The sequence below is a fragment of the Oryctolagus cuniculus genome, chromosome 5, assembly GCF_051225735.1.
Source record: "Oryctolagus cuniculus isolate XC-2025 breed Fujian yellow rabbit chromosome 5, ASM5122573v1, whole genome shotgun sequence".
NCBI lineage: Eukaryota > Metazoa > Chordata > Mammalia > Lagomorpha > Leporidae > Oryctolagus > Oryctolagus cuniculus.
Genome location: NC_142871.1, coordinates 167,333,036 through 167,360,059, shown reverse-complemented (window position 1 = coordinate 167,360,059; position 27,024 = coordinate 167,333,036). Strand labels below are relative to the sequence as shown.

At 51.7% G+C, this 27,024-nt stretch overlaps 2 protein-coding genes across 6 annotated transcripts in view; one reads left to right on the top strand and one right to left on the bottom strand.

Annotated features, from left to right (window-relative positions):
- Positions 1 to 9,411, bottom strand: part of MYLK4 (myosin light chain kinase family member 4) — a 114,774-nt gene extending 105,363 nt beyond the window's left edge. For 2 of the 4 annotated variants that reach the window (XM_017350515.4, XM_051855898.3), the window contains exon 1: positions 9,279 to 9,411. In XM_017350515.4, the coding sequence (XP_017206004.1) occupies positions 9,279 to 9,334 (56 nt within the window). In that variant the 5' untranslated portion in view covers positions 9,335 to 9,411. Of the gene's footprint in view, positions 1 to 3,719; positions 4,937 to 9,278 lie in introns of those variants that run through there. The other 2 variants (XM_070074491.2, XM_008274290.5) reach the window with 2 other exon arrangements.
- Positions 5,152 to 25,358, top strand: WRNIP1 (WRN helicase interacting protein 1). 2 transcript variants are annotated; one of them, XM_051855905.3, is made up of 7 exons: positions 5,152 to 6,145; positions 7,955 to 8,146; positions 9,341 to 9,582; positions 16,797 to 17,026; positions 22,827 to 22,982; positions 23,990 to 24,069; positions 24,663 to 25,358. In XM_051855905.3, the coding sequence occupies exons 1-7, from the start codon at positions 5,321 to 5,323 to the stop codon at positions 24,936 to 24,938; spliced, it is 2,001 nt and encodes a 666-aa protein (XP_051711865.3). In that variant the 5' UTR covers positions 5,152 to 5,320; the 3' UTR covers positions 24,939 to 25,358. The 2 variants fall into 2 exon arrangements, with proteins under 2 accessions (XP_051711865.3, XP_051711866.3); XM_051855906.3 differs by having other exon boundaries at positions 5,185 to 6,145; positions 9,416 to 9,582.
- The last annotated feature ends 1,666 nt before the right edge of the window (positions 25,359 to 27,024 follow it).

The following is a 27,024-nucleotide window of genomic DNA, read 5'->3' as shown; positions in this document are numbered from 1 at the left end:
ATGAGAGGAAAAAATAAAAATCAATGAATTTCTTAAATACCAAGAGACCAGTAGAAAAGAGAACACTTAAAAGGTAATACTTACAATAGCAAAAAAAAAAAAAAATGAGTCAATTTATTACAATAAAATTAGTAAGCAGTATGGCATAGATTACAAGGATACAGGGAAAAGTCAGAAAATGAAAGCATGAGGTTGGGTTAGGGGAGAGGAATCACAGGTCAGGAAGAACAGATGATCATAGGGTGAACTTTCAGAGTGGCGACTAAGACAGCAGGTGTGTCACAGTGGGATTATCCACACTAAAATGTCCAACATACTCGGGGTGAATATGGAGGTGAAAGGTGATGATGTCCAGAGATCCACTAATACTAGGAGGTTTATAATCTTCCTGTGCTTAGCAGTGCAACCAGGCTAATACTCCAGCTCCAGCCACTGAACTAGTTCTACAAGTCCCCACTGGATCCATCACCCCATTTTTACTCTGAAGCAGAAAAGAGGGTTACGCAGTTCAAAAGTATAAACTGCCAAAGTCAACTGAAAATTGAGCAATGAGGTACTGAAGGAGAAAACTTAATCCTAAGTTTTTGTTTTATATTATTTCATTTCCTGTGACCTTTCCACTAGCTTAAATTTGTATTTATGCTGGTTCAAAAAGAAAGTTGAAATTTGGTTAGCAAAGCAAAATAAGAGGGGGGGTGATTTTTGAAAGGTCTTTACTGGTATGATTTATTTATTTTTCTATCATCACCATCTAGTGGAGAAAACCTTGAACTTCAGACAGAAGCAGCTAATGTTCAGGAAAAAATAATAATGGAGGGCCTACTGTGTGCCAGGCACTATGTTAAATGCTTTTATATTTTAAGCTTATTTAATTCATCAAAGGGACTGAGAGGTAGACAGTATTACTCCTCTTTTAGATTTGGAAACAGACTGAGAAGTTAGATAGCTTAACTAAGGACATACTATAGCCAGCTCAAACCTAGATTCTTAAAGTTTAGTGCCATTTGACCTCATAGTACATCCACACTGCTCAACTCTCTTCATGTATACGGTCATGAAATAAAATATATATACATAGGAGAATTCAGTATTCATTTTGTATTTTGTATACATATATTTGTATGAGCAAAGTACATGTATAAAAAAAGAAATGATTATACTTTTTATATTAGTGCTCCATCTTTTAATTTTAATCCATGTTACATATTGAATATTTCATAGGCAACAAATATTTTTGAAAACACATACTATATACAATAAAGATGGGCACAGAATTATATCTATGTAAGTGCACAGTGTAATCTGTTTTTTTTTTTTAAGATTTATTTTATTTATTTGAAAGGCAGAGTTACAGAGAGAGGTAGAGATCGAGAGATCTTTTACCCACTGGCTTACTCCCCAAATTGCTACAACAGCCGGAGCTGGGCCGATCTGAAGCCAGGAGCCAGGAACTCCCTCTGGGTCTCCTACGTGGGTGCAAGGGTCCAAGCACTTGGGCCATCTTCTACTGCTTTCCCAAGCCACGGCAGAGAGCTGGATGTGAAATGGAGCAGCCAGGACTCCAACTGGCCCCTGTATGGAATGCTGGCATTGCAGGCCAGGGCTTTAACTTGCTGTGCCACAGTGGTGGCTCCCACAGTGTAATCTTCAAAAACATTTATAAAGACTGGGAAAAGGTGTTAAAATGCTAGCAAATGTTATACACTAATAGATTTTCCATAAAAAGTATGTATTATCTTCAGAAAAAAAGTTTAGGCCTTACAGCTATTAAAAGAAAACACATTCAAAAACTTCACAGTTGTATCTGTCATTATTTAAAATATTTTTGTAGGTGATCACGCCCATATATATATATATATATATATATTTACAGGCAGAGTGGACAGTGAGAGAGAGAAACAGAGAAAAAGGGCTTCCTTTGTCGTTGGTTCACCCTCCAATGGCCGCCACGGCCAGCGCGCTGTGGCCAGCACACTGCACTGATCCCATGGCAGGAGCCAGGTACTTCTCCTGGTCTCCCATGGGGTACAGGGCCCAAGCACTTGGGCCATCCTCCACTGCACTCCCTGGCCACAGCAGAGAGCTGGCCTGGAAGAGGGGCAACTGGGACAGAATCCGGCGCCCCGACCGGGACTAGAACCCGGTGTGCCGGCGCCACAAGGCAGAGGATCAGCCTAGTGAGCCGCGGCGTCGGCCCTTATTTCTATAAATGTTTAAAATCAGGGCCGGCATTGTGGCACAGCAGGTTAAGTCTCCACCTGCAACACCAACATCCCATATGGGCCCCAGTTAGTTTCGGCTGCTCCACTTCCAATCCAGCTCCCTGCTAAAGAACCTGGGAAAGCAGAAGATGACCCAAGTGCTTGGGTCCCTGCACCCACGTGAGAGACCTGGAAGAATCTCTAGGCGCCTAGATTCAGCCTGGCCCAGCCCTGGCTGTTGGGGCCATCTAGGGAGTGAACCAGCAGATGGAAGATTTCTGTATCTCCCTCTTTCTCTGTAAGTCTGACTTTCAAATAAATAAATAAATCTTAAAAAAAAAAAAAAAAGTACCTGCTTCAGTGATGTTTCTCTAACAGTTGCTCTGGGGTACAAAGGTTATTTTTTTTTTACACAATTTCAAATTATTTGACGGTCAAAGAAATAAAGATTTTTACTTAACTAGTATTAACATATTTTCTTTTTTTTTTTTTTTTTTTTGGACAGGCAGAGTTAGACAGTGAGACAGAGAGAGAGAGAGAGAAAGGTCTTCCTTTTTCTGTTGGTTCACCCCTCAAATGGCCGCTCCGGCCAGCACCGCGCTGATCCGAAGCCAGGAGCCAGGTACTTATCCTGGTCTCCCGTGCGGCTGCAGGGCCCAAGCACTTGGGCCATCCTCCACTGCCTTCCCGGGCCACAGCAGAGAGCTGGCCTGGAAGAGGAGCAACCGGGACTAGAACCCCGGGTGCCGGCGCCTCAGGTGGAGCATTAGCCAAGTGAGCCGCTGCGCCGGCCCATGTTAACATATTTTCTATTAACCTACTGTTGAGCCTACAATTCTAGTTAGAAAAACATCTAATCATCAGAAAATGATTTCATTTGTACAATCCCAGGAGGCTGGGTTGAAAGAGAGCCCTGTCCTTGGTGCCTATGACAGAGTCTCTCTCCTCCTTACCTTATAGATCTTCTGCCCTGCTTTGATGACTGGGAGTTGATCTCTGACCAAAGATTAATTCACTAAATTGCAGCAGTGGTGCAGTAAGCTCTGCTGGCCCTACAGGGTCCCAGATCACAAGATCCATGTGGTAATGTATACCCTCTTCACCTAGGTCCCGTCTGGAGAGGACGGGACCTCATCAGGAAGCCAGGCCCTGAGCGAAATCTGTCACCTGCGGCTAGCCCGCAGACTGCCTGGAGCCCACTGTGCCACCACCGAAATTCCAGAGGACACAATGGCCATTCTATCGTTGACCAATCAAAGGAGGGCGGAGAGCACTTTGGACCAACCAGAGATCTGCACAGGAGCTGAACACGCCCCCTTCAACCCCAGCTTCGCCTGTAGACTTCTTACCCTTAATCCCAGGAAGCATACAGCACTAAGTAATAGCTGCCCATTCTCCTCGCCCTGCGCTTCACGAAGTAAATACCTACTTCCCCCACCTCGCTGTCAGTGATTGGCTGACTACGTGTTTGGTGAGTGAACACAGTCTTTCTGGGGGTCCCACAACAGGAGCACATACCTTACAGCCAACACGTACTGAAGAAATTACATTAGTGTCCCTCATCCAACTCTAGCGTTCAAGAAATCCTCTCACATGGGAAGGCTCGCAAAATCCACAGGTGCTTGTTCTTTGAATAAAACATGCCAAGAATGCGGCCTTGGCCTATTCTGAGTCGGTCAGTCCGAGAACTGTGGGTGGCTGCACACAGGCGAGGTTCTCAAAAGCGGTCTTCTTGCACAAGGAAATTCTCTGGTCACATCAGTGAGCATGGGACGCAGGCTAGGGTTTGCCAATTGTTCCTCCTCTCTCTGCTTGGGAAAGACCCACCGATAGCAAGAGACCGGGGTCTAACCTAGCCCGGAGAGGACCACAGGTGGCGGTTCCCGGGAACATTTTATCCGCACAACAAGACAAGGGCTTCCTGCCTTCTCCCAGGAAGCCGACCCCCGCTCTGTTAAACTGTGCATCAGGGTCAGCCACCTTGCCCTCCCAGGCCTCAGGGAGTAAGTACCCTTGCTGTTATCTGCGGTCAGTTTATTTCATGGGCTAAAATCGCTGACCCTTCAGAGGGAAAACAGCAAACTGAAAACGTCCCTACGATAACTCAATAACACGCTTTTGTGCAAACTCCGGCAGATTTCAAGTCTTCACTCGCCTTGTTTAAGGTATTTTTTGAAATGGGAGCTTTGAGGTCACACATTCGAAGACGCACGCTCCCACTCATGTTTTGATCTTTTCGCCGCACTTCCGGTGGTCATTTTCATTCTGCGAGGCTGACTGGAAAGGGTGCCCACTTAGCACTTAGTGACGATGACAGACCGCTTCAGGCCTGCTTCCAATTTCCAACTAGAAGCAGGCGCGTTTTTGGCCAACGGTCCTTGGCTAAACGACCACCAAATCAAAAAGGGGGCGAGGAAGTCCCTTTGCTTCTTCCACAGGTGCGGCCCTTAGTGTTTTCCTGGTTGTTCGGTCTTTTGTCCAGTTTTCTACTGCAGCGAGTTGGGGCTTTCTCCATTTTTCTAGTACAAACAAGAGACGCCGATCCTCAGCGTCCGTTCAGCCCCCAGCGTGAGGGGAACCGAAAGCCTCTCCGCCCGCCAAAAACCTCTCCACCACCCTTCGGGCTCCTCCCGCGAGGCCTCACAGGGCCAAAGGCCCGCCGTCCCCGTCACCGCGCAGCCTCGCGCACGCGCACCACGCCGACCCTAGCGCGCCCCCAAAACGGCGGTTCGCGGGACCGGAAGTGGGCGCTGCGCGGCCCGGGCAAGCGACCGCGGACTACACTTCCCAGCGTCCCGCGCGAGGCACTGCTGGCGGCGATTGGGGCAGCCGCTCGCGGACTACAGTTCCCGGCGTTCCGCGCGCAGCGTTGCCAGGGGCGGGGGCAAGCGGCGGCGGACTACACTTCCCTGCGCGTCGCGCGCGGCGCTGCCCGCGGCCAGCGGAGGGCGGGCCGACGCGGGAGCTCCGGACGTGAGGCATGAGCGGCGCCCTCCCCTGGCCCGCGCGCGTCCTGCCGCCTCCCCGAGCGAGGGTCGCGCGGCACGGGGCCTAGCGGCGGGCCTCGGAGGTCTCGGCGTGCGCAGGGGCTGGTGCGGCCGCGCCGGGCGGCGGCCGCCATGGAGGTGAGCGGGCCGGAAGACGACCCTTTCCTGCTGCAGCTGCACCCGGTGCAGTGCCCCGTGTGCCAGCAGACGATGCCCGCCGCGCACATCAACTCGCACCTGGACCGCTGCCTGCTGCTCCACCCCGCGGGGCACGCGGAGCCCGCCGCAGGGCCGCACCGCGCCGGGGAGCGCGCCAAGGGGGCCTCGCCGCCGGGCGCCAAGCGGCGGCGGCTGTCGGAGAGCTCGGCGCTCAAGCAGCCGGCCACCCCGACGGCGGCCGAGAGCAGCGAGGGCGAGGGCGAGGAGGGCGACGACGGCGGCGAGACCGAGAGCCGGGAGAGCTACGACGCGCCGCCCACGCCCAGCGGCGCCCGCCTCATCCCGGACTTCCCGGTGGCGCGCTCCGGCAGCCCCGGGAGGAAGGGGTCGGGCAAGCGGCCGGCGGCCGCGGCAGCCGCGGCGGGGAGCGCGTCTCCGCGCAGCTGGGACGAGGCGGAGGCGCCCGAGGAGGAGGAGGCGGTGGGCGATGGCGACGCGGACGCGGACGGCGAGGAGGACGCGGGGCGCTGGGACGCGGACGCGGCCGACGCGGCCGCCGCCGCCGCCGCCGCCTTTGGGGCCGCGGGCGGGAGCCGGCCGCACTCGCGGGCGCCGGCGGCCGAGGAGATCCGGCAGATGCTGGAGGGCAAGCCGCTGGCCGACAAGATGCGGCCCGAGAGCCTGCAGGACTACATCGGCCAGAGCCGCGCCGTGGGCCAGGAGACCCTGCTGCGCTCGCTGCTGGAGACCAACGAGATCCCCTCGCTCATCCTGTGGGGGCCGCCGGGCTGCGGCAAGGTGAGTGCCCGCGTGGCCGGAGCCCGGGCGGTGCGGAGGCGGGGTGGGAGAGGCACCTCGCGGCCAGCGCCCAGGTGCACCTGCCGGCCGCGCTCGGAGCAGGATGTGCGCTCGCCGTGTCTGTGCTGCGGCGCCTCTCCGCGCCCCCCAGCCCCGCTCCGAGGGTTAGTGACCACGCGGCATCGCGAAGGGCCGCTTTGGAAAGGAAAAATGGCATTTCTGTTGCGCTTGCTTCCTTGTGCTGAGCCGACCGGTGTCCATTGATTCCTGGAGGGAGAACGTGCTTGGCAGAACCACGGGAAGCCGCCCGCCCCGCACGGCGTCTGCGTCTCGCGGTGTGTGTGTGTTCACAGGGCTTTGTGCTTGAAGGGGAAAGCGCGAGTGGGTGCTCCGTTCCGTGTGCCCCCCGTCGGGGCGAGCGGAGGGGGCGCCGGGCTGTGCGGGTCTGGGGCGCACTTGCAGGAAACTTCTGAGGAAGGCAGGTGGCCAAGGGCGCGTCACGCCACGTCCGCAGGTCGTGGGAGAGCGAGCGCCCGAGTGAGGCGCAGGCAGCTGCGAACGCGGCCTCCCGGCTGTGAGGGTCAGACTCGACCGGGGAGTTTGTGTTTTCCCGTTTGCATCTTTCCCAGCTCGACCACACCTCCCTGTGCGCACCTGGCTCCCCGTGCCCGCCTGTCGGCACGCTCGCTCCCCCTTGGGCCGTGCCCAAGTCAGAGCTGTCCTGATGGCTCCTCCTGGTGACGGTGGACAGCTTGTTGTTGCCCCTGTCGGGAGTGGAGCAGTGGCTTTCGAGCATGACAGTGGATAGTCAGCTGTTGGTGGTGTCCCATGGCAGGAAAAGTGTCGCTAGGGAGACGGTGGGGGCGCTCATAGCAGAATTAGTGCGCCGGATGTAGGGGCCAGGCCGCGCAGTGAGTGGTGCGCCAGCCGGTGGGCCCGGAGCCTGGTCCGGAAAGGCGCGGAGGCCGAGGCGTGTGAAGCAGCAGCCACCGCGTCTGACGCTCTTGGGCTTTTAGAAAGTAAAGCGGCACCTGTCCATTCAGGAGCAGAGCTGCCCCTCGTCAAAACAGTCTCTGCTCTCGTCCCCATGACCACAGTGCTAAGGACAACAACGGTAGCCACTCCACATGGTACTTCTGAGCACCTGCTCGGCGCCAGTCGCTACACTGTGCCTTCCTTGGGTCGCCTTTGTTTCCCAACAAGTGCTGACCCGACCAAAGTGCTGTGTTCATCTGCCAGGGTGGACTTTGAGAGTGGGCACCCAGTGACCTCCAGGGCTAGTGAGCTGTCATTGGTCGCCACCGCAGGCCCTGTCCCTCCTCCCCCAGCTGCTCTGCGGAGCTCCCAGTTCCAGCTGTTGGCTGCAGGCTCCCACCTAGGCCCTCCGCTGCACTGCTGTGTTGGCCCTTGGAAGGAGAATTTTCTCTCTTTGGTGCGAGGTCACAGCTGTCACCCAGGCTTTGCTAAATCAAGGCTTCCAGTCTTACTGGAATTCCATTGATCTCAGAGTCCCCCAAAAGGGCATCAGAAGGGGTGAGGGACAAGGGGGAAAAGGTCAGGATTAGCCAGAGGGTTAGCCGCTTTGCGGTCTGACTGATAGCGTTGGTTTTGTGGGTTTCTGTTTTTTTTGTTGTTGTTGTTGTTGTTTTTAATTTTAAAAAGGGTTTTGTGGTATTTCATTGTATCCGTGCTGCCAAGCATTGGTCAGAGTTCAAGTTGCTTGGTAAAGACTGCCGGTACTGCTTGTGGTACCCATGGGTGCTGCCCTCTCTCGTCTCATCGGCTTTTCATGTGTCTCATCTTTTCTAGACCACTCTGGCTCACATCATAGCCAACAACAGCAAGAAGCATAGCATAAGGTTTGTGACTTTGTCTGCAACAAATGCCAAGACAAATGATGTGCGAGATGTCATAAAACAAGCTCAGAATGAAAAGAGCTTTTTCAAAAGGAAAACCATCCTTTTTATTGATGAGATTCATCGGTTCAATAAATCTCAGCAGGTACATTCACTTCCTTTTACCTTTTGGTCACCAAATAGAGTGTGAGGCGTGTAAGATCACTTAGAAGAGTAGGAAGCACTGTACCGGTGCCAGGCACAGCCGCCGTGATTATTAATTCTGTCTACAAAGCGGCATAAGCTTGGTAGCCGATTCTCAAGCCTGTTTCCCCAAACTTCTTAGTGTGTTTGGGTAACAGAAATGTGTTATCTGTCCGACGAATGGTGGGCGTAGCCCTGAGCTGCATGTAACGAAAGGCTGCTCGGGATCAAGTCTCTAACTTTAAGAACTTTGTGTATCAGACTGTTAGGAGTCATTGTGAACAACTTAACTTAAGGGCATTTTAACGTGTTTCATTTATCTCCTACAGAACATAAGAGTTTGTATTTTCTGTGGCTTCAGGCTCTCATTAAGGTGAAAGTTACAGGGTCTGAACATTTTATTTATTTAAATGGCTTTCTAAAGTAAAAGGACATTATTTCTAGAAACAAAGCCATTTTTGGATTGTTTTTTACATAGACATTGCAATGTCTTTCAGGTATAATTTTTCTTTGATATATTCTGTTGTAACTTTAAATCGAAGATAAAACTATTTCACACAGCTCTCCTGAGTTGTGTATGTTCTTCACCTAACTTGAATTTTCTGGGAGAAAGATCCTTTAGAGTTCAGACTGGATGTTAGCATTCTGGTTCGTGCTGGACCTCTGACTCATCTCTTAGGACTCCTTCCCATAAGACAACTGATAGTTGCTATTCACCAAGTTTGTCAGGAAGAATAACATTTGATTCAGTACTTTGAGTGCAAGAGGATTTTGGAAATATTAATATTTTTGTATTTTCTTACTCTTCTGTAAATAGCTGTCATAATAAGCTTGGTGCCAGTTCAGCCTTGGCTAGAAGATACTTTTCTAAATAAAGAAGTCACTTATGTGGAAATGAAATTAGAGTTTTGCTTAGAGCTGTTAGTCTGCCAACCAGAGATCAGACTTAGACATTGGCAGTCCAGAAGTTGTGTTTTAGATTTAGCCAGCGAGCATACTTGCCCAAACGCTGTGCCCGCAGTCAGTAACTAAAGCTGCTATTCTGAACCCTACAGAGGAAAACCAGGAAAAGGAAGGAAGGGGTACCGGCTTACCTGGGACTCTGTGGGCGGCTGTTGACTGGAATCACTTTCTTCTGTTTTCCTCCCATGATTAGGACACTTTCCTTCCTCACGTGGAGTGTGGGACGATCACTCTGATCGGGGCAACCACTGAAAACCCTTCCTTCCAGGTCAACGCTGCTCTTCTGAGCCGCTGTCGGGTAATCGTTCTTGAGAAGCTTCCAGTAGAGGCAATGGTGACTATTTTAATGCGTGCGATCAACTCCCTGGGAATCCACGTCCTGGACTCTAGTCGTCCCTCTGACCCTCTGAGCCACAGCAGCAACAGCAGCTCCGAGTGAGTTGACAGTGTGCGAGTCCCAGGGGCACACACTGCCCAGACGGTCTCCTGGCAGAGAGCCAGCAAGGGCTGGGCCTCAGCACACAGCGGGTGGGGCAGAGAACCGCTGGTGTGCGGTACATGAGGGGAAGGAGGGATTCTCGGGGGAAGGAGGGATTCTCGGGGGAAGGAAGACCACGTGTCGTGGAGGTGAGCTTTGCAGCCCCCAGCGGAGGAATCGAATTCTTGAAGCGGCAGAGTCGCTTTGCAGTCCATCCTCTGCCATTTGCTCTGTGCTTCCGGCTCCTTGCCTAGCACAACTTCTACAAGTTTGGGGACACTGCAGGAAGCCTTATCATTCTAAAGGCTCGATCTTGCTCATTGAATAGAGCAGACAGGTTCCTGACATACAGATCTTTAGGAAATTATACTCAGATTTTGATTTCCTCTTTTTCTGCAGTCTACTGTTTTAAAAACACTTAAGTAACAAGTAATGCGACTTGTAACCGTACAGTTATTTCAACCTTTTTTTTACACTCTTGAAAAGTCAAGCTTAGTCCCTGAACGTAAAGGCATTTTTACTGACAGTCGTAGAGGCGCTGCCTTTGCTGCTGAGTTGCTCAGTTTCTGCATCGTGAGTATAAATCGCAGAAAGTCAAGTCCTTTGCGTGTGCTAGCGCGTGCTCTTCAGAAGCCATTTGTTCACGTGCGGCAGACGCGGCGTGGCGGAACATGATCCGGTCTGACGAGAAGCCGCTGCCCACCTCTGCTGCGGACTGCAGCTGCTCGTGCCTGCCCTAAGGCCAGGTTCTGGAGCCGCTCTTCTGCGGGGATTAAAGCTCGAGGCACAGTTGTAGGCCCGGGGTTTAGGTTTCAGCAGTCCTCCCTGTGTGTCTGGCCTCCCCATTTGCTCCTGTCTCAGCTGTAGAAGAAATCTGTGCCCCCTTGAAAGCCTGGAGTCATTTGCCTGGGGGCCCCTGGGCAGAATGCGGGTGTTTTATTTTAGGGTGCACTTGTGACGGGGTAGCCGTTGGGTCTGGCTACAAGCGAAGTGGAGACCCTGCTGGAATCAGGTGTGCTCCGACTCGAGCCCCTGCCCGCTCCTCCTCGTCTGGCGTAGCTCCGGTAGCAGAGTTTTCCTGCCAGACTCAGCTGTGCATTAAAGACAAAGGGAAAGAGATGGGGGTGGGAGGGCGGGGTCCCCGCAGCTTTCTGTGCTGTTTCCTGTGTGCTGATCCTCGTGATCTGCCACAGCGCTACATCCTGCATTTCGTTTACCTGCCTGACTTTCACTCACTCTGTGTTGTGATTTCATGACTGACTGATTGACACCCCAGCAAGCTTTTTAGCTGCTTGCGTTCTATTCTAGTTCCTGAAGTGGAGTGCCTGATAGAAAAGTGAGCCAGTGCTTCTGGGCCTGCTGAAACTAAAGTTTACCAGAGAAGGTCTCCCTGTCCGGTAGACGGTTCAGTCTTTCCACTAGCTTAGCATCAGTCCTGGTTAGGACTTCCCTCATTCTTCTGTTTGCTTTTGTTCCCCGCCTTCCAAGGAGAGCTGGGAGGACAGGGACCTTCCCTCTTACGCATATCCCAGCACAGGGCCGGGCGTGTGTTTGTGCCTGGTAAATCACTGGTGAGTTAAGGCTAGCCTTTCAGAGGAGAGGGAGTTTATCTCTTACTTACTTGGGTGTAACTCATCTTAAGAGGTAATGCCCGGGATCGAGTGCCTTTTGGTTTGATGCTCTTGCTCTCTTCACCTTCAGTAAGCAGAGTGAAATTAAAGAAACTAAGCTTAGATCCGCTGACCTTCTTGTTAGCAATTCTGAAAGACATTAGCTTGGGAGAGAGACAGTGAACCACAGAAAGAACTCTTAAAATTGTAAGTGGTTTCCTGATAGAAGTACCTGCCACCCTCTTGCCTTGGATAACAGTGAATTGTATAGCAAAATTTTACTTTCAAGTCCCTGCTGATTGGCTTTAGCTATACATACATCCTGGCCTGCAAATCAGATTTGATTGTGCTAATCTCACTGGGGGAAGGACCTTCTCCTGTGGGGATTCCTTTCTCTGGGAAGCTGTGAGTGTGCATTCGTATTCTTTGTGCCATGTTTTGGTGCCTCAGATAGCAACGGAGCGTTACAGAAAATTCCTCATCTTTTGAAAGCTGTGCAGGAGAGGTGAGTTGGGTTCCTGGATATGGAAGCCAGTGAGGTTGCTGCAAGACCATTTTTGATTATGCTTGAGGGGTTGAGTTCTCCCACAGGGTACATGTGTGCATGATAGACTTCTATTAGCATGAAGTGAAAGGGCTTTCCCCTGCATTTGTTGACTCAGTAGAATTGCAGGCCCTGCATACACGAGGCATTGGCAGTGCTGGGAAGCATGGCCTGTGCTTTTAGCGAGCACACAGGATGATCAGGGCTTGGTGAGCAAATCGGCTTACAGTGCCAGGCCGTCACCACACCACACACTGGGGTGGTGGGGAGAGAGAAGCATCCAGAATACGTGGAATCAGTTTTTTGCCTCCTATACATTGAGTGTTGAAGGAGAAGCAGAATTTAACAGTGCTGTGGAAAGCGCCTCACCTAAGCCAGCATTCCTTTGGTTTGTATGGCTGGCCAACAGTTTCCTAGTGTTAGGCTAAGTGCATTTTGGTCACATGATACCAAGCATACAGTCTGTAGACTGGGTTAGTTTTGGAGGCCGGGAATAAACATCCGTCGTCCCATGGAATGGTCTGCTGGAAATGAAAAGGTAAGCTAGTGTGCAGTGATCGTGGCGCTACTGGCTGCTTTGAGGGTTGTGGGTTCCCACATCGTAGCACACAGAACACCCCTACAGACTGAGTTGCTTATGGAGCTCGAGTGCCTGCGCCTGGAGATGGAGGGTGAGATGAGAAGCCCAGAGTTCCCGGCAGAGTTTCGAGAGCTGGCTGAAACCTGGGAGGCAGCATCTGCCCCTGCACAGGCCGTGGCCTAACTCTGAGGCCGGGCTTTGCTGTCACCACCTACAGAGGGGTTGGTCCCCAGACGAGGGGGCCACAAGGCAGGGTGGCTTTGGATCTTCCCATAATTTGTTTTGTTTTTGATAAAGATTTAAGTTATTTTGCTTGTCTGCCTCTCAGATAGTCTTCTCCACCACTGACTAGAATGACGGTGGAACACCAGGCTGGGAGGTACTGGCCAGAGGCTGAGTGGCCGTGGGTGACAGGTTAACCATTCTTGTGGAAATGGTTTACTGTAAGATGGAAAAGATACATTACTGTAGTACATTGATGTAGTTTTAATATAAAGGAAAATGTCCATTGGTGTACATTAATATGCTTAAAATCAGGAGAATATTTAATGTAAATAAAAAGATACATTAAAATGATGCTGAAAAAAAACCAGCATCCAGAAACATAGATCTCGTGTACCTTATGTTAGCTTTACCAGAACGACAGTTTGATTCTCAAGTCCCAGAATCCGGAAGACCAAAGTCAGGGTGTGCCCGGGGGCTCAGGGGAGAGTCTTCTTCCATCATCTGGTGTCCACGGCACTCCAGTCTCTTATGTCCATCTTCATGTGGCCTCCTTGTCTGTGTCCCTGTGCTTTCCCTCTTATAAGGACATTTATCATGGATATAAGGTTTACCCTAAATCCAGGATGATCTCATCCTGAGAGCCTTGATTCAGTTCCATCTGTTTCCAATAAGGTCACATTCACAGGTTCCAGGGGTTGTGACGTGTCTGTTGAGGTCCCTGTTTATCCAGTAGATCCCTGGACCAGGTGTGTGGTACAGTGTAATTTGGAAAGACATCCTTCCATGGGAGTCAGCAGAGAAAGGACGTGATCCGTGGAATGTGTGTTCTTTTACTTTACGTTCACTCTGATTATTATGGACACACCAGAGTCTGGGGCTGTAGCTTAAAGATGTACAATTCCAGGGAGGATGCTGTGGGCCAGTCTAATGAAAATGATTGTTGCCGCCTGTAAGTACAATAGTTAACGTTTACTACCTGCTCACTGTGTGGCAGGCACTGCTGGACGTATTCTACACGCCTCGTGTAGTCCTCAGTATTAGAACTGAGACAGAAAGGTTAAGTAGCGGGCCAGCAAGCGCCTAGCCTGAATGTGACAGAATCTGTTTTAGGGTGTGCTGACAACTAAGGGACCACAGTTGCTTGAACTGGGGCTGGGCACCGTGCTGAACCAGGGTGACCGCAGGTGAGTGTTACCATTCTGATCTTTCTTTGTACTCTGCCTTGTGTAGGGGCAACTCTGCATTCGTCTGTGCAGGGTTCAGGATAGAAGATTCCCACTAATGTAGCACAGTGCCTTCTACCTCTGTCTGCACATCACTTACCTGGAAGACCCTTGGAAAACACACAGGCCCAGATTCTGTCCCTCGAGTAAATCAGTAGGTTTGTCATGAGGTTTCAGCACCGGGCTTTGAGCAAGTTCTCTAACCTGATGCACGTCCCTGGTTGAGATCACGCACAGCAGCTGCCGCCCTGACCGTGTAATACTCCTTTTCCTTAGTGAAAGAGATTCACAAAGTTTGGTTTATAATTTAGGGAGGGAGAGTTTAACCCAGCCGTATGTATGTTTTTGTTCTGCCATGAGATAACAGGTACTCCTTCTCCAACGTGTATTTCCAGCCATCTTAAGTAGTAGCCTCCACTTCCCGGTATCCTCGCCAGAGCAGCAATGTCAGAAGGTTCAGGCCCTTAAGAAAAAAGCAGGGAAGGAGGGAGCTTCCCTTACGCCTCTGTTAAGAGCCCAACTGTCTGTCTGTATTGCTCATTTCCTTGTAGGTAGGATGCCGTGCAGTTTGGGCCTTCCATCCCCAAGGATGTCACATCATCTAATGCTGTTCTGCCTTTAGAAAGCTGTTTTCAAATGCGATACATTTGATAAGTATATGCTTACTTTTAAAAATAGTAAGTCCTCTAGGTGGGAGTGCTCTTCGTTACTACTTGTGCAGAGGGGATTGCAGATGCTAATGCAGGCTCCCCTCGCTGCACAGTGGAGCAGCTAGGACTTGAACCAACACTCCAATGTGGGATGCTAATGTCACAAGTGACGTGACACCTGCTGTGCCACAATGCTGGACTCCAAAATCATTTTAAGGTGGTCTAGCAGTAGATTACTTTTCTCCTTTCCTTATTTTTAAAAATAATATTCAGAGATCTGAGTAACTTACGTGTTTTCCAAACGATTATTTAGCTATTAAAGATGTGAAACTATACACAATATAATTCCAGTTTGTTTCACAAAATCAGATGTAAATCAGTGGTTGCACAGGTACAGGGATCATAAAGGAAGCTCCACAGATGATGGTTATCTCTGGGTGATGGACATGGGGCTTTTTTTCTTTGTTTGCTTGTTTTTCCTGTGTTTTGCATGCAATTTTTGAAAAATGTTTCATTGTGCAGATATTGAACGCCTGTTACCCACCAGGCACTGAGGATACAAAGAAAGAATAACACACCCCTATCCTCGAGGCACTCAGCATTTAACGGGGAGGAGAGATGACGGGAGTAATCAGAAGCAGCTCAGGATCCAGGGTGGGGCAGCACCTTAGGACTGACAGGGCTCCCCTCGTGTTCCTTTGTCTTCCCTCAGTTACCCTGCAGGCGTTTTGTTGCTAGGAAGCTTTCCAAGGAGAGAGAAGGCATTGCTTTTGTTAGTGCTGAAGCAGGAATGAGATGTCGGAGTTCTCCCTCCTAACAGTCCCTCCTGGCCCCTCCCCCTCCCAGCACACACACAAATAGTGTGTAATTACCAAGCCTCGAGTGGGCGCTTCCCTATCAGGTGTGCCACGTGCTGCTGCATCCCTTACCTCTTTTCTGTAGAATGTCTTTTGTCCATCATTCTCTTCTAAATTGTCTTCCAAAAATTCTGCTCAGAGCTTGTAGTTGAGAAATGACCCACAGACTGTGCAGGGTGTCAGCGATGTAACTGCAGCTCTAGGGCCCGAGTGGTCGTGAGTCGGAAGAGAGAGCAGTGTGTTGTAAAGCTAAGATGAGCTGGGGGTCCTGGGTCTGATGAGGAACCCACGATGAACAACTGGAAGGCTTGGCTGTAGTGCGTGGAATGTGGAATGGTGTTATTCCGGTATTCACTGAGTGGGTGGGTGTACCCAGCAGACCCTTGGGAACCTCCCTCAGCCCAGCCCAGTGGATTACCGCGTGTTGTTCTGTGAGTAGCTGATTTGCGCAGTCCTGGTGGACTTAGTTACTACTGCACATATTTTCAGTTGAAGGTTGGTGATGATACGGGTGAACTAACTTTGAAGTTATTTTGGCTACACAAGTGTGCAGCTAACAACTCAGCCAAGAATTAATCATCCCTTTAGGTAATGAAATGTGTTAGATATCTCGTCCAACTACATTGGGAATAGTACATTTTGCTGAATCAGACTTGAGAGCTGATCATAGTTGAACTTTATGAAGGTCCAAAGTTAGAAAAGTAATTATGAATTTTAGTCCTGATATTTGGAGAGAGAATGCATGCCTTACTTCTGTCTCACAGCTAAGTTCTGGCGGAATCTTCTGGCCTATTCCAGGCTAGTTACCGCTCTGCTACCCTGTGCAGATTTTGTGTGATTGGTATCTACTGTGCCGCAGTACCCAAAATGCCTTGGGCCAAGATTCTAGACCCCTTGCTTCTAGGTCCTGCTTAACCTAGGTAAGTTAGGTAACTGGGGCTGAGGCTTGTTTGTAGAGTGAAGAAACTTAGCCACATGATGGAGGGCCTCTCGGAGCTAGTACTTGTGTTCTGATGCAGTGTGTGGGTGACCTAATCAGACCCGCCTCTTCCTGGCATGTGCTACCTTTGAGCCATGTTTTCCAGGTCTAACATGAGGTATGGGCGTTTCTAATGAAGTTTTCACTGCTCTCTGTGGTTGACTGTCAGGCTCTCCCTCACGCAGCTTCAGTGTGTGAGCCTGCAACTCCTAAGGTGCCCTGAGATTTCCCCGAGGCTGGGAGGTGTGCTGAGCTGCCCTCTGCACTCCACGGTGCAGCCGTTCCTACTCACGCTGCTCAACTGCATTCAGAACAAGGGACGGAGCCCTGGACTTGGAGGGCAGTTTCCCAGTGACCTTATTGAGGATTAGAAGGGGCTTTGAGAAGTTGGTGGAAAAATGAAATTCTTTAAACCCCCCCCCCCCCATTCACTAGGACATGCAGCAAAGCGAGAGAGACGTGCATAAGCTGTGTGACAGTAACTAACGCTGGTTGTGTTGCAGGCCTTCTGTGTTCATAGAAGATAAGGCGGTGGACACTCTGGCTTATCTCAGTGACGGCGATGCCCGGACTGGCCTGAATGGACTGCAGCTGGCGGTGCTGGCCAGGTTAAGCTCTAGAAAGATGTTCTGTAAGAAGAGTGGGCAAGCATACTCTCCCAGTAGAGTCCTCATCACAGAGAATGACGTGAAGGAAGGCCTCCAGCGATCTCACATTCTGTATGACCGAGCCGGTAAGTGACTGATGCGACCAGAGCAGAACCGTGAAGGAAGTCCGTGTGGGCACACGTGCTCATTCCCGGGTATCTCACCTGTAGCCGGGCCCAACGCACCCCACTGCTTCTCACTCAGAGCTCTGTGTTGGTGACAGAATAAAGCCCTCCCACACAGGGCTGGCCTTTTGTTTATTTTATTTATTTATTTTTTTGACAGGCAGAGTGGACAGTGAGAGAGAGAGACAGAGAGAGAAAGGTCTTCCTTTGCCGTTGGTTCACCCTCCAATGGCCGCCGCTGCAGCCGGCGCACCGCGCTGATCCGATGGCAGGAGCCAGGAGCCAGGTGCTTTTCCTGGTCTCCCATGGGGTGCAGGGCCCAAGCACCTGGGCCATCCTCCACTGCACTCCCTGGCCATAGCAGAGAGCTGGCCTGGAAGAGGGGCAACCAGGACAGAATCCGGCGCCCCGACCGGGACTAGAACCCGTTGTGCCGGCGCCGCAAGGTGGAGGATTAGCGTATTGAGCCACGGCGCCGGCCTCCTTTTGTTTATTTTTTGACAGGCAGAGTTAGACAGTGAGAGAGACAGAGAGAAAGGTCTTCCTTTTTCCGTTGGTTCACCCCCCAAGTGGCCGCTACGGCCGGCACATCGTGGCCGGCACACTGCGCCGATCCGAAGCCAGGAGCCAGGTGCTTCTCCTGGTCTCCCATGGGGTGCAGGGCCCAAGCACTTGGGCCATCCTCCACTGCCCTCCCGGGCCACAGCAGAGAGCTGGCCTGGAAGAGGGGCAACCGGGACAGAATCCGGTGCCCTGACTGGGACTAGAACCTGGTATGCTGGCACTGCAGGCAGAGGATTAGCCTAGTGTGCCGCAGCGCCGGCCAAGGGCTGACCTTTCTAAAGAGAGGCATAAAGCAGAAGCTACCCTGTAAAGAATCAAGATAAGTTCTCGCATTTGAACTTATGGGCTTCACGTTCATCTCTTGGGGTTGTTAGTATTTTCCCATTACTCTCTGGAAGCACCTTATAAGCACACGCAGTTTTGGAAATTTGTGCCTTCAGTTGACTGAATAATTCTCAGATCATTTGCAGTGGCAATAAGTAACAAGAGAACTAATGTAGTAAATGACCTACTGGTTTAATTGTGAATTAAAATCTTTAATTTCTAGAGCCTAAACCAGAAAATAGGCTTACATGGATCTCAATGCCTTTGTTTCACAGTTTGAAAAAATTTTAATTTTGTAATGTGCACTTCTCTGTGAGAACTGTATTTACAGACAGCAGCTCTTATTAAACCTGATCTGGCAGTATTGAATGTCATAGCACAGCACATTCGCATCTTTTTATAACAGAAATGGGAGATGCAGATAGCATTGGATTAGGCTGGACTCTAGGGGCTTGAGCAGTTGTGACTGGATAGAGTCGTTCTGCAGTCGCTGTGGGATAGAATTTCCACACCTTTAAAAGCTCCGCCGTGAAAGGAAGCCGGTAATTGGACAGTGCAGGTCTCACGTGGGCTGTGCCACGTCTGTGATATTTCCTGAATATGCAGAGTCCTTCCTTCTGCTTAGAGAAGGGGGTGGAGGGGCTTAAGAATGACTTTGGCTCCAGCAGGCTCATAGCATGACCCAGGGAGGGTGACCGAAGCTTTTTGGTGGTAGTGTGGGGTGTTTGTTAGTGTCAGGCACATGTTGGACACAGTCCTGTCTATATTCTTTTTATTTTTATTTATTTGAAAGGCAGAATGACAGAGAGAGACATAGATTTCCATCTACTGATTCACTCCCCAAATGTCTGCAGTAGCCAGGAGCCCAGAACTCCATGCAAATCTCTCATTGGGGTGGCAGGAACCCAAGTAGTTGGACCATTATCTGCTGCCTCCCAGGTGCATTCGCGGGAAGCTGGATCGGAAGTGGAGCTGAGACTTGGTCCCAGACGTTTCAGGACGGGGTGCGTGGGCTGTAGGTATCCCAGGCGGTGGATGAACCTGTGGCGCCACAGCATCTGCCTCCTGTGCTGTGTGCATTCTCACACGTGCTTGTCTCTTGGCAGGGCCCTGCAGATGGCCAGCCCTCCACGTGCCTTGGAGCATTGCATGCATGCTTGGAACATAGAGGTCATGGGTGTGGTAGAGCCTTGCTTTCCTTTCGACCACATACAGAAGTGGGAAACACGCACGGAAGAAGCTTCTTATTTATTTTAGATTGATCTGTTTATTTGAGAGAGTTACAGAGAGAGAAGGAGAGACAGATCTTCTGTCTGCTGATTCACGCCCCACATGGATGCAGCACAAGGGCTGGGGGAAGCTGGAGCCAGGAGCTTCCAGGTCCCCCACATAGGCGGCAGTGGTGCAAGCACTTGGGCCGTCTTCCTCTGCTTTCCCAGGCCATTAGCAGCGATATGGGTTGGGAGTGGAGCAGCCAGGACACAAACTGGCCTCCTGGGATGCTGGCGTCACAGGCAGCAGCTTTACCCACCGTGCCACAATGCTGGCCCCAAGAAACAGTTTTAGGAGGTGAAGAACATTCCCACGTGCTGGACTCTGGGAGTCCCCTAGCAGCATTCACCCTCCCTTCTTGGGGTGTACCAGAGGAGACTCCTTTGGACTGGACTGGTGGGACTGTTCTTCCACATTGTTTCAGTCAGTGAAAATCTGTATATGATATTCACTAACAATCAGAGTATTTTATAGATACTTAACTCTCACAATAGCCTCAGGAGGGAGGTAGCTCTTACAGATGAGAAAACTTGCTTAGGTTTACAAAGCAAGCCGTCAAACGGATCTGCAAATGCAGGTCTGGCTGGACCCAGCCATGTCCTCGCTGTCTGCAGTTGGCTCTGTGTCTGCCCCGCCGTTGCTGATCTCACCCCAACCACCTTCCTGGAGGGGCACCTTTTCTATACACACACACATGCAGAGCAGATACTGGGGGCCCCGCACAAAGGACTCACGGAATCTCTACCTCTGGGCTGCCCTAGGAATTGCTGGGGGCAGTGAAGGCTGCGGCAGTCGAGGGAGCCCCGTGATCTATACGTCTTCTAACGTCGGTGTGTTCTGTACCTCCACGCCCTCCAGCGTGTCTGCTCACAGGGCTCCACAAACACTCGGGTCAAATCCTGGAGTAGGTTCTCCTGCAGGCTGTGTTCCCAACAGGGCTGACAGAAGCAGTGCCCTGGAAACTTGCTCGTTTGTACTGTTGGGGCTTTTGTAACCCTGGTGAGATAAACATCTCACCCCTGCAGTTTCATGAGTTAATTTAATGTCACCTCTTACACAGTTGCATACTGCTCGGATTCATAACTGAAGAAGCTTCCACATAAGAGCAGATCCTGTGCTGTGTGTTGACATCAGGGTTCTGTATTGCTGCAGCCAGCGCGCTGTGTCCATAGACTGCAGGTTTTTGATTCAACCACAGGCCGAAAGCACTTGGAAGACCTTTTCTTGTCATTATTCCCTAACTGCTCACCTAGCATTTACATTGTATTAGCTGTAAGCTGGAGATGATTTAAAGGATATGAGATGATGTGTGTATGATACACGCGGATCCTGTGCTGTTTTAATGTAAGGGACTGGAGTGTCGTAGATTTTGCTATCCATGGGCATCCTGAATCCAGTGCCCCGTGGAAATCAGGGCATGACGATAATGTGAAACTACAAGTTACGTGAATGTACATAAGTGTGCATTTATGTAAATAAACAAAAATGGGGGGCCGGTGCCTTGGCTCACTTGGTTAATCCTCCGCCTGCGGCACCGGCATCCCATATGGGTGCCAGGTTCTAGTCCCGGTTGCCCCTCTTCCAGTCCAGCGCTCTGCTGTGGCCCAGGAATGCAGTGGAGGATGGCCCAAGTGCTTGGGCGCCTGCACCCCATGGGAGACCAGGAGGAAGCACCTGGCTCCTGGCTTCGGATCGGTGCAGCGCCAACCGTAGCGGCCATTTGAGGGATGAACCAATGGAAGGAAGACCTTTCTCTGTGTGTCTCTCTCTCACTGTCTAACTCTGCCTGTCAAACAAAATAAAATAAACAAAAATGGGAGTAGCACAGAATAGCAGGTTGGAACACTGGGATGTTTCTCTAGCGCTTGCTGTGTGCCAGATTAGCTAATACAGTCCTCTGAGGATGGTTGATCCTGTTCATCTCATTTTGTGAGTGAGAGCCCTGGGGTGAAGAGGGGAGCAGTAATTTGCTCTTGACCCTGTGGCTAGGAGTTTGGAGTTGACGCCCAGGCTGCCTGGCCCTGGTCGCCATTCTCTAACTCAAACTAGTGGTGCTGCTTTCACGCCGAGCCCGGCCACGGTGGGGGAAGGTGAATAGCCTGTGCCGCGGAGTATACATCTGACAAAGGGACGAGAGGTGCTTTCCCCTTCCTCACACCTTGTGTGCCTGAGTCTGCCCTCCCAGCCTCTCCCCACTGCTCACTCCAGCCTGCAGAGCACAGAGGGCAGACCAGGACGACGCCTGCCCAGCCAGTGTCCGTGACGCACTTCCCTAGGGAAGCCCTAGGACAGGGGCCGCTCAGTTTGCCACAGGACTCCAGGGGTTTGGCTGTCGTCATGCATCTGCCCTGGTGCTGCGCCAAAGCCAGAGCCCCGGGGCCTGCATCAGCCTCTCGGCCCTTCCCCCTTGGTAGGCCAGCGTCTGGTCACTTGCTGTCTTCTCTTCTGAGGACCAGCGTGGTGAGCTGCTGTGAACTGTTACGGGGGCCCAGGTGCTGTGCCCAGCCGGTCAGTCTTCGTGTTGACAGGAAGGACTCAGGCCAGACGATGCTTAAGTGAGAGAGGCTGCACAGGAGTGAAGAAACACGGGGCCGGTGTTGGACTGCGGGAGGTTAAGCGGCCTCGGGTCGCTCACATCCGGCTCAGAATGCCAGTTTGAGTCCTGGCTGCGGTGCTTCTGGTCCTGCGTTCCTGCTGATGCACCCTGGGAGGCGGCCGGACGGTCCCGGCCACCCGTGTGGGAGGCCTGGGTGGGATTTCTGGCTCCAGGCTTCCACCTGCCCTGCCCCAGGTATTGTGGGCATTTGGGGGGTGAGCCAGCAGGTGGAAGAGCCATCTCTGTGTCTCTCAAGGAGATGAAATAAACACTTAAATGTTTTTAAAACATACATGTTTTTTCTAAAGCACATTTCACTGCTTTGTCTCCACGTGAATCCGGGGTGAGAAACAGGGTAAGCCCGGGGGAGGGAGAGTGGGCTACAGTGCCTGCAGGTGAGAGCTCTTTGTCCGTGTGCTGGCTCCCTGGGATGCTGTCGCACAGGTCCCCGCACTGCGGTTGTGACTTAAGTGCCACTCCAGGTATCAGAAAGGCCGTGGGACATGACTGCTCAACACATGGGCTGTCTGTCGCAGCTGCCTTTGCCACTTGGTCCACCCTGATGCCACAGCCAGGCCCGTGCTTGACTTTGCTCAGACAGTGGGGGCACAGGCTGGAAGCCGAATGTGAGGCTCACTTTCTAGTCTCGTGTGTGGCAAGTGCACTGTGGTGAAGGAGGACCGTCTTTCAAAATGGACCTCCCTCCTCCAATCTGTCTGCACCTGCGCTTGATGTGGGCATTCTCGTTTGTCTGGCAGCAGCCTCTTCTCGAAGGGCCTGGGTTGCCGGACTGGCAACAGCCCCGCTGCAGACTGCTGGGGCATGTCCCAGACTTAGTGCCCTCACAGCCAGCACAGTTTGAGGACAGTGGTCCAGCCCCAGTCTCCTGTCCCCAGCTTTCTCAGGTCCTTTAATGGGATGGCCTTCTTAAAATCCGCCAGTGCAGTACAGCTGGCTTGGGTGCCCTGCCGTGAGTCCCGTGTGTGAGTGGTCTCTGGTGCGCAGGAGAAGAACACTACAACTGCATCTCCGCCCTGCACAAGGCCATGCGCGGCTCAGACCAGAACGCCTCCCTCTACTGGCTGGCACGCATGCTCGAGGGGGGAGAGGACCCACTCTACGTGGCAAGGAGGCTGGTGAGGTTCGCCAGTGAGGACATCGGTGAGTGTGCCGGCAGGGGCCCCAGCCCTGTGTCCAGGACGAGGGTGTGGCGTGACGAGATGAGCATGGCTTCTGTCTGGGGGCCCTGCGGGGCGGGGGGAGCCCTGTGTCCATGACGAGGGTGTGGCGTGACGAGACAAGCATGGCTTCTGTCTGGGGGCCCTGCGGGGCGGGGGGAGCCCTGTGTCCAGGACGAGGGTGTGGCGTGACGAGACAAGCGTGGCTTCTGTCTGGGGGCCCTGCGGGGCGGGGGGAGCCCTGTGTCCATGACGAGGGTGTGGCGTGACGAGACAAGCATGGCTTCTGTCTGGGGGCCCTGCGGGGCGGGGGGAGCACTGTGTCCTGGACGAGGGTGTGGCGTGACGAGACAAGCATGGCTTCTCTCTGGGGGCCCTGCGGGGCGGGGGGAGCCCTGTGTCCAGGACGAGGGTGTGGCGTGACGAGACAAGCGTGGCTTCTGTCTGGGGGCCCTGCGGGGCGGGACCCAGTCTTCATGTTTTGGTGGGCCTGTGCTTTTTAGTGCTTGTGCCCCTAGTCACCATTTTGTTTCCTCCTGGGGAGTGCTTGTACTAGTGGGCAGCTATTCAGAGGATTAAATAGAGATATTTGAAGTGCACTTTGCACGCGGGTGATTGGTTTTCACTGGGCAGCTCCTGGGGTAGGAGTGAAAGAGTCTGGACACCAGGAAGACAAGCTCTCCTCCCCGTTGTCTTAGTGTTTCATTGTTAATGTAGTCACCCTTGTGAATGTCTCCAAGGCCTTTGCCCGTTTGCTTGTTGTACAGTCTTATTTTCCCTGCCGAATAGCAGAATTACCCACAAGGAAACGGTTCTGACGCTGCAGAGTCCACTCGGGAAGCACTTCTGGGATGAGTCGGTGTAGGTGGCCGCTGAGTGGATCTTTTGCTGCTGGTGACTGTGGGCCGAGTCTGTAGGCGCTGCTTGTGCGTGGGAGTGGAGAGGCGGGATAGTGTGTGGGACTTACACTTGCCTTTGTCTCTGTGGCAGGTCTGGCAGACCCGTCTGCGCTAACACAAGCAGTTGCTGCCTACCAAGGCTGTCACTTTATAGGCATGCCTGAATGTGAGGTAAAGTAATCCGCTCCGGTCTTTGCAAATCAGTTCCTTTCCCTTGTACTCGGCCCTTTTGGTGGATTTGAACTGTGTCCCGCCTTCCCTTTGATGTGTTTGGCCCTTTGGCCCTCTGAATGAATTGCTGGGCCTGTGAACTCCCATCATAGAACCTTAGACTCTTAGTGAGAAGAGATGCGTTAGGTTATCAACAGGTCATATTATTGGTTGTCGTCAGGAGTTCTGGGGTTCACAGGACGTGCTCCAGGCTTCGTGTGGGGGCAGAAAGGTTGGAGGAGCAGGACCAGAAGCCCCGCAAGTTCCCCTCCAAACAAGCAGCTTCATATTCACCTCTTTGGTATAGCAGGAGGTGAAGAGAAACTGCATTTAGTAAAAAATTCTTCAGTTGAAAATAACGGGAACCACTGGTTAAGCTTACTTCCCGTGTCATAGACTTTTCTTTATGTTAGCAGCTGTCCAGACCGGACAAGAAAGGGGAGATAATAGAGTCATGGTGGGACTAAAGAATCAGCTCAAGGTGTCGTCAGAGCGCCCTGCACGTGCCACGTGGCCAGCCCCTTCCTAGTAACGCGTGTGCTCCTGTGTTGTAGGTGCTTCTGGCCCAGTGTGTAGTCTATTTTGCCAGAGCCCCCAAGTCCATTGAGGTGTACAGCGCCTACAACAACGTGAAAGCCTGCCTGAGGAACCACCAGGGGCCTCTGCCCCCGGTCCCCCTGCACCTGAGGAACGCACCGACGAGGCTGATGAAGGATCTGGGCTACGGCAAAGGCTACAAGTACAACCCCATGTACAGTGAGCCAGTGGACCAGGAGTACCTGCCCGAGGAGTTGAGAGGAGCCGACTTCTTCAAGCAGAGGCGCTGCTGATCCGCTTGGCTCTGGCAGAGGAACTGGAACGGGAAGCTGGTGGCCTGGCAGAGCTAACGCGGGCTGCCGTTTGGTGCCAGAAGTTGACGAGTTCCGTAGGTGGAGGCAGTACTTAACTAAATGTGTAACATTGAAATTGTGTTCATTTGCACTCTGTGCAATGGTTATGCTTATGAAAATACCTGGCAGCTTTGTGCAATGAATTAATGTTATAAGGAATTATCTATTTTGTCATAGTATTTAAGTCATAATGTCATTTCAGAATTCAGTTCCGTAGGATTTCTTTTCCCTTAAAAAATGTATATTCTGGGTAGTTTCAATTGGTAAAGAAAATGTAATTGTGATTTAATACTGCATAGTGTTTTGGGTATTTTTTTTATATGCAAAGGTCTTATGAGCCAATAAAACTATTTCAAAGTACTCTTCCTCGGTTCGTTAATGCTCTCCCCTGAGAGGCCAGGCACCAACGTCTGTCTCCGTTGGGTTTGGTGGGTAGCTCCTGTGAAGAGACATGCGTGAGAAGTCAGTCTGTCTTTTGGAAAATTAATTCTTTCTTAAAAATTTTAATTAAAATTAATTTTTTACACACAGTTTTAAATGGTGTGTTACTGACTCCTGTAGTCACGTGACCATTCCCCGCACTTCCAGTTTCCTCTTACAGCTCCGTATTTCTAAAGAGTAATTCCCATTTTACCTCTTATGGTGCGTGTTCCCACGGGGAGGGGCGAGGCCCCTGCACGCAGTGGGCCGGTTCTCTTCTCCCTGGCGTGATCCCTCCTGGGGATCCCCCTGCCACCTCGGGGGCAGCTGCCAGCCGCTGTCCTGGGGTTCCTCAGCACATGGAGGGCAGGGCCCAGCCGTCTTCCCGACAGTCTCCCTGATGCCCATTCTGGAGGTGTCCTTCCCCCTGCTCGTGTCACATCTGGTCGCCGCTGGGCTTCTGTGACGTCTATTGAGAAAGTAGTGTAAACCAAGGTAGTGTAGGCCAAGTGTCTGAATCCTCATAGTAGTGAGCCGGGTGAGCCCACTGTTCATTTTCAAGCTAAGGGGACTGGGGCACAGGAAGGTTAGTAGCTCCCTCAGGACCCCAGCTAGTACCTGCTGGAGGCAGGGCCTGGCCCTGGAGGATGTGGTCAGCCGGTGCTCACCCACAGACACCCGTCCTCCCCCGTCTCCCGGCCGTCCTGACTGGTCCTTGCTCGTGTCTACTGCTATTCTTCCTCCTGTGCGTCGCCTTTTGTCTCTGTTCTGGTTTCTGGGAGATTGCCTCTTCTGTATTTTTCATCTGGCTTTTAATTTCTTTTTTTAAAAGATTCTATTTATTTGAGAGGTGGAGTGACAGTGAGAGAGACAGAGAAAGATCTTCCTTCCATTGGTTCAGTCCCCACATGGCCGCAGTAGCCAGAGATGCGCTGATACAGAGCCAGGAGCCAGGTGCTTCTTCCAGGTCTCCCACGTGGGTTCAAGGACTTGGGCCATCTTCTACTGCTTTCCCAGCCACAGCAGAGAGCTGGGTTAGAAGTGGGGCAGCTGGGACTAGAACTGGCACCCATATGGGATGCCGGTGCTTCAGGTGGAGTGTTAACCTACTGCGCCACAGCGCCGACCCCTGGTTTTTAATTTCTAAGGGCTCACTTTTGTTCTTACTGTTCTGTGTATGTGTGTGCACATGTGTGGTAGCTTGTGTTTATTTATTTGTTTGATAACTGCTTATCTTACCACCCTAAGGATATTAATTTTTAAATCAGCAATTTCATTGGCCAGGCCCAAGGCAGGACCACATACGGATCAGTCAGCGGACTCTGTCATCTCTGGACCCCTTGCTTCCTAAAGCTCTCTGCCTCTTCTGTTTCTGCTTATTCTCCAGTTTTTGGTTGAGGTGGACTTTGGCTTGGGGCATCAGGGACTTGCAGCCAACTGGGGAGTGAACCAGCGGATGAAGACCTCTCTCTCTCTGCCTCTCCTCTCTCTTTCAAATAAATCTTTAAAAAAAAAAAAAAAAAAAAAAGAGACAGTCCATCATCTTTACTAATGTTTAGCTGAGAGTTACAGTTCAATTTTTCCTTGATTTTGATTCTTTAAAAGT

What these genes read in the sequence shown, in the direction of transcription:
- WRNIP1 (XM_051855905.3), top strand. Translation starts at nt 5,321, where the DNA reads ATGGAGGTGAGCGGGCCGGAAGACGACCCTTTCCTGCTGCAGCTGCAC. An exon ending in GGCCGCCGGGCTGCGGCAAG is followed by an intron (nt 6,146 to 7,954) that starts GTGAGTGCCCGC and finishes CATCTTTTCTAG; the next exon opens with ACCACTCTGGCTCACATCAT. An exon ending in GGTTCAATAAATCTCAGCAG is followed by an intron (nt 8,147 to 9,340) that starts GTACATTCACTT and finishes TCCCATGATTAG; the next exon opens with GACACTTTCCTTCCTCACGT.